General features: G+C 47.6%; 1 protein-coding gene across 1 annotated transcript in view; it reads right to left on the reverse strand.

Annotated features, from left to right (window-relative positions):
* Positions 1-6977: 6977 nt before the first annotated feature.
* LOC147008348 (uncharacterized) overlaps positions 6978-14093 on the reverse strand; it is an 89338-nt gene continuing 82222 nt past the window's right edge. Inside the window, 2 exon segments of the mRNA XM_085865085.1 lie at positions 6978-10947; positions 10950-11535. Coding sequence (XP_085721211.1) covers positions 10187-10947; positions 10950-11535 — 1347 coding nt within the window. The 3' untranslated portion in view covers positions 6978-10186.

Consider the following 14093-nt stretch of genomic DNA (forward strand, 5'->3'; position numbering starts at 1 on the left):
AATAAACTGGATGATTGATTGATATCTTCTTGTATCCCCTCACGGTGTAGTCATCTCACGACCCCAACCTCGGGATTGTGTAAACTCCACGATGAGGCCGAGTCTTTGGGTCTCTCACTTTCACCACAGGCAGGTCGGTGGTCTTTCTGTCTTGTACCGTCTCCTCTGGGACCTTGTCCGGAGTCCATTCGTCTGTCAACATGTTGAACAATCCTTGGTGAGAAGAGTAAGCACAACAACACGTGGAGATCGTTCAATGTTCACGTGGAATGATGAGAACAATGGGAGTGTGAACGAACAATAGAACATGGATGTGTGAGAACATGGCACAACAATACAAGGGTTTACTGAAAAACCCGTGTTCGATTCCCAGCCTGGTCATGTGATTTTCCCAACATATACATGTAATATGAGAACGATGTAAATATTCCTTTGTTTCTGTCAAAAAGTCTTTTTCCTTCCAAAGAATCATTTAAAAACTATTATCATTAATAATACAATATTATAATTGTTTCAGGATTAAGATTATTTTGCAGGATCATGTCGCGGATGAAAGATTCATCACAGAAAGTCGAAAAAGATCTCAATGTTGATTACAACAACAACAACAACAACAACAACAACAACAACAACAACAACAACAACAACAACAACAATAAAAACGACTTCCGATATTTCGTCACGTGCCTTGACGGAGCAAATAACGAGAAACGTCATGGAGGCTCCTCCCCCTTGCCATGTCCGGTCTGATGGTGTCTGCGGAGACGGTGGCACTGGTGATGGTGTCTGCGGAGACAGCTGCCTGGAGACCATCGGAATATGCATCACACTTTGTTCTAAATATACTTGAAAGGTCATGTGTAAAAGTGTTTTGTTCGAGCGAAATAGAGGTTAAACTAGAACGGGCACTCAGTAGAGCGCATACCTTCGCCAAGGCTACATTTTGCCCCCCGCACCCCCCCAGAAACCGTTGATTGTGAGGGTATTTAATCCCATACCACATCTGCCATCTCATTTGTGTTATGATGGCTTAAAAACATTACATTTCCTGTGTCATATCGTATATCACAAGATTGGGCATTGAATTCACAACATTTTGGCATTGGTTGCATGCAAATGAGATAAAAATCGACCGCACTATGGCAAAATGACGATTTTGACCTTTTCATAACCTCGACCTTGACCTTTGTACTCTTCATTTTGTAATTGGTATTGGAGTGTGGGAAACAGAACAGTCAACATTTTGGTGTTGGTTTCATGCAAATCGGATAAGAATTGACCGTGTTATGACGAAAACCGCACATTTTGCAGTCGTGACCCCCCCTGACCTTTGACTCCCAACCGCTAATAAGGGTTATTACGTCATTGTGTCATGTCACATATCAAAAGATGGGGCATTGAATTCTGAACATTTTGGCATTAGTTGCATACAAATTGGATACAAATTGACCGCGCTATGGTGAAAAGACGATTTTCACCTTTTCATGACCTTGACCTTGACCTTTGACCCGATCGCTCCCAAAATCTAATCAAATGGTCCTCGGATAATAACCAATCATCCCACCAAATTTGCTGCGATTCAGTTCAATACTTTTGGAGTTATGCGAATAACAAACAAATAAACAAACACACATATTCACAAATAAATTAAGAAATACAAAGCTGTGCTGTATCACGTGATTGGGTTTTCGTGTATCATAACTCGCCCGCTAGGGGTGGCGTTGATGTACATCCGGACGGGCAATAAAGCGGAGTTACTGCTACGCTCTCGCTCTCCATGTTCCGCTGCACCTCAGACACCACATTTGGCGACGAGGATGTGATCGACGAGTCACGGCGCACGGACAGGTGCCCGTTTTCGTCGTAGACGACTTCGAATTGTTTTCAGAACAGTTGGGGTGCTATTTCCACGCGAATGATGTGGTCGACGAGAGCAAACAGAAGTCAATCTTGCTTGCCTTGCTATCAGCGGAACATTATCGATTACTGAGTGATTTGGTGGCGCCAGACAAGCCCAGTGATGACGGGCTGTCGTTTCGGGACATTGTGCAGAAGATGAAAGCACGCATGGCGCCGGAGAAGTCATTACAGCTGGCTCGATACCAGTTCGATCGCTTCGCGAAAGGTACAAAGGAGCGCGTCGCTGATTTTGTGGCTGAGATGCGAAAATGGTTTCGGCGGTTCTACGGCTGAAGGGTGAAGCCATTACATTGACCTCGGCGGCCGACACTGCTTCAGCTGTCGAGCAGACTCTCGGAGATGTTCGGGCCACCACCGGCCGCGGCATGGCGGATGGCCCGGGGACCCACGCGGTGTCGCGAGCGCCCCGGGACGCACGCACGACCTTCGGTGCGGGTCGGGGCCAGACGTCGCCGCGTGGCCGCACGAGCGGAGAGGTGATCCCGCAGACGTGTTTGGGATGCGGAGGTCGACACCTGCGCCGTGTGTGCCCGTTTAAAAGCACCGTGTGTTTACGTTGTCACAAAGGTAGGTCATCTGAAGCGTGTGTGCCGAGGGACGTTGGCCACCGTTAAGGTCATGGACGGCGATGTGTGAGGCAACCTCGGCGACCCGGGCGAAACCAGACAGATCAAAACATAACCTTCGCAACAAAGTTTGCGAAGGTAATGAATACTCAGGTCCATCTCACCCACGACTGCATTAATGTGGTTTTTTCACATTAAATTTTTAATGACAATCCCGAAAAAAAATTAAACAAACACACAGGAATGTGTGAACCCCTTTATCTGGTGCATGTGTGAAAGATCAAACCAAAAAAAACATTTTTATTCAAAAAGTTGCAAGAAAACAAAACTCTGCCGGGTCAATGTGTCCCGTCGAACGCGACGGAGGGTTCAAGCTTCCAGTAAAGTTTTGTGATCGTGTTGTTGTTTTTGAAAGAATGACGTCGTCAATTTTCTCTCAACGTACGTTTACAAACATGTGCGATACTCCATTTTACTAACATTGATGACGCTTTATACAGAATCAGCTTCCCTGGTAGTGGTAAGGTTTGGGTGCATTCACCGCCGAGGCCCGGGTTTGATTCACGGCCATGGAATTATTTATTTTCAAAGTCCCATGATTTTTTTTATCTATAAAATTCCTCATCAAGGTTTTTGTATCTTACATCATCCTAACATATTGTTGTAGATTTTCGCCACTCCGGCGTGCGGACGACCGCCTTTAGCTCAATTGCGGCCGCACGCGCCCACCAAACGTGGCAATCTCATCACAACTTCCGGATCAACGCCGAAACCCAGCTAGTGTGCTTTTAACACACCATAAACCAGCCAACTCTTCTGTCCACGCGCTGCAGGGTCGATCGCCGAATTGTCGATGTACCTAATTATTCGTGCGGACAGAAATGCCGGGAGTTTCTACCTCGACGGGACCTGCACGAAAACGAGCCGCTTAAGCAGCTCGTTCCGTTTGCGATTGCCGAGCGGTTTTATATCGCCAAGCCCCGTCGGACCAGATGTACGTTTTATCAGCTTATAATCAGCCAGCTAATATCCCGAACGCAATTATGGCAGTCAATGGAGGAAGGGACGCAACGAGCAGGTGAACATTGAAACAACGGGGGTATTTATTTTCAATGCAGGCACGTAAGCAGTGAATGAGGGGATGGGGACAAGACACGAGCAAAAACCTACAGCCGATGTCTATTTATGATGTACATGTACTTAATCAGTTTGTTACTTATGGACAAGGCGCCACAGACTTTCATGCAAAACCCAAGAAAGAAAGGAAGAACCGGGCTCGTGAGCCTTTATAATTGCTCGGAGCCAGGATGACCGAAGGGGCTCCGAGAGACCGAGCGGGCTACCTGCCACCCTCTTGGTGACTCGCTGGGTCCTGGTTCGGCGACCCTCGATGTCTCTGCCCACACTCCAACCTCCGAACTCTCCAGCTCTCTTCCCGACTCCACCACACCAGCACAGCGCGAACACGAACACTCTCTCCAAGCGCTCTTTTCCAAGCGTTCTTCCCGACTCCACCACACCAGCGCCTCTCTCCAGCTCCCACTCGTGCTCCAACTCGTTCTGATTAACGGCGAGCGAACGTGGCCCTTTATAGTCCCTGGGGCTTCGCTTCTTCACGTTCGACCCTTCACCCCCGGATGGCTCCGCCCCTTTCGACGTTTTGATCCGATCTTGCCATCAAACGCGGACGTGTTTGGAATCACCGGCTTCACGCGGTTGTGGTGAAGATGGTGAGGAGATGATGGCGGTTGTGGAGAAGATGGTGAGATGATGGCGGTTGTGGAGAAGATGGTGAGGGGATGATGGCGGTTGTGGAGAAGATGGTGAGGAGATGATTGTTTAAAATAAAAGACAGAAAAGAACACTACCTCAACGGTTCACAGCCGGCACACAAACAATGCCCGTTATACATCAGTGGGGAAATCTAACCTGGAACACACACTTATTGACATAACTGATCTTCGGGGAACCTGAATGGTGATCTGTGAATTTCCACAACCGTAACAATATTGTTACGACCCGCGCCTGCCGGCGTGCGATCGGCCACATAACTCCAATCGTGACCGCGTCGCCCACCGATCGGACAATTCAGTCGTGACCCTCCTTGGAACAACCACCAGGAGCCAGTCACGGGTGGGGGTTTAACCTCACCACAACCCTTTCCGCATTCTTCCCGCGCGAAATAGGGTGAATCGCCGAATGTCGATATACCTAAAAACCCGCGCGGGTAACCTACCGAGGGGTTGCACCACACCGCAGGTCGGCTTAGGACATGAACCGCTTAAGCGGTTCGTTCCGTGCTACAGGGATAACCGAGCGGTTTTATCGCCGACCTCGACGGTTCAGTGATTCTTCTTTACTCGGGTGTTCAAACCCCACTACCAATTATTCCACGAAGTAAGATGGCACTTTCAAACAGGGAAAGGACGCACCGAATGGGGAAGAGTTCAACAAGCACATTTATTATTTACACACACACGCAAGGGCAGTCATGCAATATGTACAGGCAAGGCAAAGAATTCATGCACGTACGTATGTACAGCCAAAGAAATGCAATAAAAAGCAATACCACCGAATAAGCAAGGATTTATTTACAAGCACAGACACTTAAGCAGTTCAACTTGGCAGACGGCGCCACACCATGCATACAAAAATAAAAGGAAAAGAAAGGACCTCCCTTTCGTGGCCGGTGAACTCTCTCCGGCACTCTCATCTTCCAGACACGCAGGTCCACCACAGGCCTCCCGTCCGCGTCTCCACCAACAGGCCGCTCGCCGGACCACGAGCGCAGGTCTGAGAGAGGGAGACAGAGAGCTCAAGCAACGAGAGCTCATGGACCAAGACGAAGCGTTAAACCAAGAAAGCACCAGAAGCCAGAAGAACCAGAAGAGAGAGCTCCGCGTGCGGTCCGCCCTTTATAGCGCGGGGCTCCGCCCTTCGCCCCACCCCGTTTTCGGCTCCGCCTCCCTTCTTGAAGCCTCCCGAAAAGAGGCGTTCCCTCACTCCGACCGCCTCACGCCGTGCATCCACCAATCGGCAATGAGCTGCCCTGCCCCCTTCCTTTCACACCAAGCGCGGGGAAAATAGGCGGGAAAAAACCCCACAGGCTCGCAGGAGCTTTTGTCCTGCCAATCCTTCTCGGACGGTTTCCGACGCGGAAAGCGTCTTACCGTGGTCCGTGAAGGATGGCGTTCGTAAGCGGGCGTAGTGGCGAAGATGGTGGTGATTGTTGTGGAGGTGGTGTGAGTGTGGTTGGCGTTGTAGAGTAGTTGGTGGTGGCGGTTGTTTGTGTGGAGGTTTATTGCAATGGTGGCTCAAAATAACGATAGATAAAGAAAAACCCGATCTCAAACAGTCGCAGCCCGGTGAAACATGAAGAATTCCCTTTAAACAACGATGGGGGACCTATCTGCACATAAACTTAGCGTCATAACTGATCTAAGGAACCTTTATGGTGTTCTGCGAATTTACACAGCCATAACTATGATCGATGAGTCATGTTGTCACTTTTCCTTGCTTTTGTTGATCGTTGACGAAGATTGTGAACGATCTGATTGATTTATTGTCATCTCACAATGGACAATTTTATTTAATTTATTGGAGCCCCCAATGACCCTCGGTGACCCAAGGAGCAGCAGGGCCTGGAAATGGCCGAATGTTTCAAGGTTACCCCATCAGAATTAAATAATACTGAACACCACTGGTAATTTTTCAATCAATGGGGTAAACTTGGCAAAATCACTAATTATGGACAATTTACAAGTGTTTGTGTGCAACATCTGATGAGAGTTCTTATACAATATAGTTTGGAATGTTTCATTCATTTGCAATTTCTTTCAACACTGTCTCCTCTTCATTCATTCATTCACCTTGCTCTGCAGAGAGCATCGGTTCTGCTGAAACAGTTTCTTGGCTGAAGTTACGATCCTGGACGGGTTGCCACTCCGACACAGCTGTCTATACCAATCAAAGGCAATGTGTGTGTGTGTGTGTGTGTGTGTGTGTGTGTGTGTGTGTGTGTGTGTGTGTGTGTGTGTGTGTGTGTGTGTGTGTGTGTGTGTGTGTGTGTGTGTGTGTCAATGTTTCTCCTCCATAACTCCAAAACCATGAAACCGAGCAGCCTGAAACTTTGCATGCACATGAAGAAAACTCCAAGGATGTGTAAGAGTGAAAACTGGGTGTTTGGGTTAATTAAAACACCCCTTTTGAAGATAATTAACGGCCTTCATAAATTATATCCTTCATCAGGCGTATCCTCAGCCACCTCGCTGTCTGGGGTCTAAAAGCGTTTCCTGGGTAACATCACTGAGGTCTGAAGCCGCCATGTTTTTTGGCCGACATGTTTTTTGGCTTTGACTTGGAACAAGCCGCAAAGATTTCTTCATGAAAAAGTTTATTTTTTTTCAATTCAATCTGCTTCGAGGGAGCATTCCCTCGTTCCTCGTTCCTCTCCCCTCGTTCCTGTGGGAGGCTCATCCTACCCTCGCATTGGGTCTTGACACATTCCACCCGCTCAAACTCAATGTCCCCTCCTGGCTCTACTTGTGTGTGTTCCTCTTTAATTTTGGACCCTTCATCTACCTTTTCTAATTCCTGGTTCTCCGTCTCTACCTGCCTGAGTTCACAGGTTTCTGCCTTAATTATTACGGCGTCACTCGTCCCCTCGAACTTGCCCGTCTACATCGCGGTCCGAACAGCCGTTACACTCCCCCTTGACTCGGTCATTTCCCCACGTAGTGTACTGGTCCCATCTGTAACATTCCGGACAATGGTCCGCATTTCGCCTTTCAGTGCCTGTGGTCGCATCCATGCAGTTTTGGAAGCTTGCACATTACTCCTCCATGCTTGCATATTCGCATCCATTCGGCTTTCCATTCTTTGCATATTTGCATCCTTTCGTTGCATATCACCCCTCTGTTGGTTTTGCATGTTCGTTCGTATTTCCACCAACTGGCTCAAGTCAAATTGACTCAGTGGAGCCGATCTGACATGATGGTGTGCGGAACTGGCAGGGATCGAGGGGGAAATTTGACGGAGGGGGGGGAGGTCATACGCCGCCCCTCCCACGCCCATTATAACCTCTGGGCCCTATAGCGGGGGGGGCGTCTTCTTGCTTGGAGGTGTCGTCCTGTACCATGGATTCCCCTAAGCTTAGGTCTCAACCCACCTGCTCCAGCCCATCTTGGCCCGCCATGGCTCGTCCTGAGAATAAATTTGAATGCTCTTAATTTGGAGGGAACAGGGAGGTTGCTTCGCACACCCCTAATCCGAGTCCCATTAATTTCTCGATGGGAGCGGAGGGGTCCGAATCCCACTCCTGACACTAATTGTTGGGGTGCCGGGTTCGTGGGTGAGGAACAACCGCGAGATGGAGCAGTTGGCCCGTCTCCCCTCCGAACATCCGGAATTGAAGGTCGTCACTCCAGATAACTCCGAAGTCGACGGGTCGCTTAATGGACCGTAGACGCCAATATTTTGACCGCGCGGTTAGGGTCTTTTTGTCTGATTCCAATTTACCTAATTAGCCACGTGGTCTCGCTACCGGGGAAGCCACACCCTCGGCCGGCTTTGTTCGAACCGAGTCGCTGTTTCAGACTTGGATCCGGCGTAAGCGAGCGGGAATTACCAAAGCCGTGCCGGCCCAAATAACAATTTAATCAGCCTCCCTAATTCTCAAGCCTGAACTATACTGGGTCAATGAAAGAAAGCACAGACAACGAATTGGAACATTTAACAGATATTTATTTACAAGGTAATAGGGAGGGAAACACAGAGCAGACTTAATCACGAATATAGATGTAGGCAAATGTACAATGACAAACACTTAACAGTTTTACTTCTAAGACTGGCCACAGACGGACACACACACCCAAAAAGAAATGGAGCCGGCTGGCCTTTATTGGACCCTCCAGCCGTGGAGGTTAGGCAAGCTGGGGGTCAGACTCTGGTCGGGTACCTGGCCGCCTCGTGCAGTTTTACCGACTCGTACTTGTGGAGCTCAGAGTCCGTGGATGGGAACGGGGATCCCAGCTTGAGCGTTCCAACACAACCCACCAGGGTGGGACTCAAACCCAAGAACCAGAATCCAACAAGCGCAGCCACGATCCAACGAACGACCCGGCCAGCCACGGATGATGACCGACGACCAGGAGAGCCCAGCAGACCAGAAACAAGGAACGACCTCCAATGAACCAACACCTAACAAAAGACCCGTCTGAACGACTCTCGATCCCCTTTATCCCCCCCCCCCACCTCCGATGCGGGGTGGAGGGATCTGTTCTCCTGTAACTCGCCTCTGGATTGGATGGGGCATTTTCGGTGTCATGGTGGCCAGCCGCGATTGTAGGAGAGAGGACATGACGGCGTCTCAGTGCTCCTCCCCCGAGAAAGGCTGTTTTGTTGTCTTCCCCAGTGTCGAGAGGGGAGACATTCTTCTATGATGGGGCGGAGTCGGAGCTGAGGCGATCTCACCCCCGTTTAGACGAGAGCAACATTCCATCTTGTTGGGGCGGAGTCGGCTCTGAGGCGAGGGGGGCTCCGCCCACGTCCGTAGTCAGAAACACGTGCGTTATGGCGCCGTGGTGTGAAGTGAAAGCTGGGCGGCTGAAGCGCTTGTTCACCTGCAGAGTGGGAGGAGTGAAGTGAGGGGGTTTGTTGGCGTTGTGCGATTTAAAGATGTAAAAAAACCTGACTATAAAAGAAACCCACAGCGCACACATGAAATTAACCCATTCGATATAGGGGAGAGATTCTAACTATCCACATATACTGTACTTAACGAAATAACTAAACTTTGGGTCAACTGTATGTGTGAATGCGAATGGTTTCCAGATTCGTAACAATTTGACAGGCTGGGTAAAATGATTGTTTTCCCCGCATAATTTTTGTATTGTAAGAGGCAGCTCAATGAAATTTTAACACATAATAGAGGACCTCTTTCTGAATCGAGAAAGTGTTCACTCATTCTTGTAGCTGCTATGTTGGTCAAGATATGAGGGGAAATGTGTCCATTTTAGTGGTCTGAATAGCATTATTTTTGCACATCCATGCCAGAGGCTCATTTTGAAACTTCATCACCTAGAGGCTTGTGCTTTGCACACGATGTACTACATGTATGTTCGAAGTGGCACGCAAAATTTCAGCTTCCTATATCATTCCGAACCCCATTTAACAGACTCCTGTAAATGGAAAAATCACTCGTGCGTTCGGCTGTGTAAAATGATTGTTTTTCCCCGCATAATTTTTTTTTATTTTAATAGGCAACTCCATTAAATTTTTTTAAATGATAGAGGAACTCCTTCTAAATCTAGAAAGTGTTAACTCATTCTTGTAGCTACTACATTGGTCAAGATATGAGGGAAAATGTGTCCATTTTAGGAGTCTGAATACCATCATTTTTGCACATCAATGCCAGAAGCCCATTTTGAAACTTCATCACTTTGAGTTATATAGTAAGCTTAGCCCCGGACCACATCACTTAGCCCCGGACTCAAGTTAATCCTTCAGACTCAAGAGACAAACCCCGAGATCGTGAGGTTCCAGTCCTTCTCTAAAGGAGTCCATGGTTCCAAGCCACTCTCCACTCTCTCCAAGCCACCTTCTCTCACAAAGATCGGTGTGGACAGAACTAGATCTCAATCAGTGTGGATATCACTCGATCTTGACACAGGTACTTGGTCATTTCCCTGATAACACGGAATTCACATCGGAGTAGCTGGGTCCTCGCGCCTCTGTTGAATCTTCGAATGAATTTTTTGATGACGAGAAAATTTTGATGAAGAAACAAATGCCTTATTACAAACAGAACACTTGTTGGGTTTACCCCCAGAATGTACTCGATCGTGTCGATGTAAAGTTGATGAATCAGAAAATGCCTTGGGGCAAAAAGAACATCTGTAGGGTTTATCCCCGGAATGTACTCGTTCATGTCGATGTAAAGTTGATGAATTAGTAAATGCCTTGGGGCAAACAGAACACTTGTAGGGTTTATCCCCAGAATGTACTCGTTCATGTTGATGTAAAGTTGATGAATTAGTAAATGCCTTGGGGCAAACAGAACACTTGTGGGGTTTATCCCCAGAATGTACTCGATCGTGTCGATGTAAAGTTGATGAATTAGTAAATGCCTTGGGGCAAAAAGAACATCTGTAGGGTTTATCCCCGGAATGTACTCGTTCATGTCGATGTAAAGTTGATGAATTAGTAAATGCCTTGGGGCAAACAGAACACTTGTAGGGTTTATCCCCAGAATGTACTCGTTCATGTTGATGTAAAGTTGATGAAACAGCAAATGCCTTGGGGCAAACAGAACACTTGTGGGGTTTATCCCCGGAATGTACTCGTTCATGTGCATGTAAAGTTGATGAAACAGCAAATGCCTTGGGGCAAACAGAACACTCGTAGGGTTTATTCCCGGAATGTACTCGTTCATGTGTTTGTAAAGATGATGATTGAGTAATGCCTTTTGACAAAGAGAACACTTGCAGGGTTTATCCCCGGAATGTACTCGTTCATGTTTTTGTAAAGATGATGATTGAGTAAATGCCTTGTTACAAGCAGAACACTTGTAGGGTTTATCCCCGGAATGTACTCGTTCATGTTGATGTAAAGTTGATGAAGCAGCAAATGCCTTAGGGCAAACAGAACACTTGTAGGGTTTAACCCCAGAATGTAGTCGATCATGTCGATGTAAAGATGATGAAGCAGTAAATGCCTTGGGGCAAATAGAACACTTGTAGGGTTTAACCCCGGAATGTAATCGTTCATGTGTTTGTAAAGATGATGATTGAGTAAATGCCTTGTTACAAACAGAGCACTTGAATGGTTTATCCCTGGAATGTACTCGTTCATGTGTTTGTAAAGATGATGATTGAGTAAATGCCTTGTTACAAACAGAGCACTTGAATGGTTTATCCCTGGAATGTACTCGTTCATGTTGATGTAAAGTTGATGAAGCAGCAAATGCCTTGGAGCAAACAGAACACTTGAAGGGTTTAACCCCAGAATGTAGTCGATCATGTCGATGTAAAGATGATGAAGCAGCAAATGCCTTGGGGCAAACAGAACACGTGTAGGGTTTAACACCGGAATGTACTCGTTCAGGTTGACATAAAGTTGATGAAGCAGCAAATGCCTTGGGGCAAACAGAACACTTGTTGGGTTTAACCCCAGAATGTAGTCGATCATGTCGATGTAAAGATGATGAAGAAACAAATGCCTTGGGGAAAACAGAACATTTGTGTTTTTCCCGGGAATGTGTTCGTTCATGTCGACGTAAAGATGATGAATCAGCAACTGTCTTCGAGTACATGGAATATTTGAAGGGGTTCTCCCCAGAATGTATTCTTGCATGACGATGTAAATTTGATGAAGTACTAAAAGTCTTGTTACACACGGAACGCTTGAAGGGTTTCTCGTTTCCTTGGATTTGCTTGATCGCCTTTAAACAACTCTTGTGGTTCTTGGAAGAGACGCTGCTCGATTTGTGATTGTCCCGACAACAAGGCATTTTCTGATTGAAATGATCTTCTGTGTCGAACTGAGCAGAGTTGGTAAAAGAAATGATTTTCATTTCTTTACCTGCAAAGACATTGAAACACAAAACTAACTACAAAATGCATTATTGCAACACATACCCCCCCCTCCCACAGCCCTGCAGACTCTCTTCGATCCCGATATATATATATATATATATATATATATATATATATATATATATATATGTGAAAATATATATATATATATATTTATACATATATATATTGTTGTGGTTACCAAATTCGCAAACCACCATTCAGGTCCCTTAGGTGAGGTATCTCGGTAAGTGCATGTGTAGTTAGGCCCAAACCCGTTGTCTAGTGGGAATACATGTCATTTATGCGAGCTGCGACTCTTCAGGATAGCCGTTTTTCTTTTACTATCTTTATTTTGGACCACCCGCCATGATTACCACCACAACCACAACATCAACCACCAACCACAACGCCGCTTCACCACAACCGCCACGACCTTCCCGTCACACCTCGCAACCGTAGCATCGCCACCGTTCTTGCCCCGCTGTGGGTACCGGTGTTGGACTCGTGCAGGGCGCACGTTGAACAGCGTGTACAAAATCACGGATTTTGTGCTTCAAAAACGGATCAAAAACGACACACGCCCACTTTTTGCCGTCCAATCGGTGAGCGAGGGGCGATTTGGCCCCGCCTCCAGAACGATCGATATATGCAAATTTGTGGATCAAAAAGCCTTCACGCCCACTTTTTCTCGGGCCAATGGGGAGCGAGGTGAAAGGTCAAAGGGAGGGGGTCAAAGGCGAAGCTACGGGGGGATAAAAGGACGGTGTTCGTCAGTCAGCAGATGGAGAAGGAGTCGGAACGGAGGGGACGAGTGTGGAAGTCTGGAGCCCGAAGCCTGCAGTAGCTGGAGAAGCTGAAGAGAGTCGAACGAGGGGAGCCCAAAGAAGAGTCCAGGGTGGAGAGTCCAGAGGCGGAGAGGCGGCAGCGGCGAAGGCAGACGAGGGGGTGCTCGCGTCGGTGCCAGGAGCTGCACGCCCGAGGGAGGCCGGCAGCGCGACCTGGCCGAGGTGGAGACGCACACCAGGGATAATAAAGATCCTCTATACCCCGAGCATCAGCAACCCCCTCCTGTTTCCCCCCGCGCTGAGATAGTGCGACCAAGGGGGCCCCTTTTCCCACCCCCTGCCAGGCACTGTCCGCGAGGCCCGCAGAGTGAGGCGCCATCGCCGCTCCGCGTCTCATCACCAGACGGGTAGGCGCGACCCGGTCTCGGCCTCAGGCCCGCCTCATCCTTGAGGGATTTCTTTTCCTTGGTTTTGGGTATGTGTTGTCGGCGCCGTCTGTGAAGTAGAATTGTATAAGTGTTGCCGTGTGCTCGGTAGTCGGTATTAGCTCTGCACTGTGTTTTCACTTTTATATTTGCTTTTTGTGTAAATGGAATTGTGTTTTCTTTTTTTTGTGTGCTTTTGGTGGAATTGTATTTGTGTGCTTCCCGTGTGCCGCGAATAAATGTGATTTATTGTTGAACTGTTCTCCCGCTTCGCTTCGTCTTTTCCCCCATTGAACCCTCATCTTGCTTCACGTAAAGGGTTGGTAGTGGGCTGAGTACGCCCGATAATTAATCGAACCGTCGAGGTCGACGATAACACCGCTCGGTTATTCTGATAGTACGGAACGGGTCGCTTAAGTGGCCCGTGTCCGAAGTCGACCTGCGGCGAGGTGCGATCGCCCGGTCTACCCTCCGCGTGGGTACTTAGGTAGGTCGAATTTGGCGAGCAACCCTATCCCACGCGGGGGCTGATTGGCTCGATCGCGGTGAGACCGAAAGGTCCACCCGTGACTGGTTCCCGGCGTTAGTCCGAGAGGGTCACGACTGGATTGTCCGTCCGGTGGGCGACGTGCCCGGATTCGAGTTACGTGGCCGTTCGCACCCCGGGGGGCGCGAAATCCGCAACAATATATATATATATATATTTATACATATATATATATATATATATATATATATATGTATATATATATATATATATATATATATATATATATACATATATATATATATATATATATATATATATGTATATATATATAT

The sequence above is a fragment of the Eptatretus burgeri genome, chromosome 19 (genome assembly GCF_056783735.1).
Source record: "Eptatretus burgeri isolate ZD-2024b chromosome 19, Ebu_testis_v1, whole genome shotgun sequence".
In the NCBI taxonomy this organism is placed as follows: Eukaryota; Metazoa; Chordata; class Myxini; order Myxiniformes; family Myxinidae; genus Eptatretus; species Eptatretus burgeri.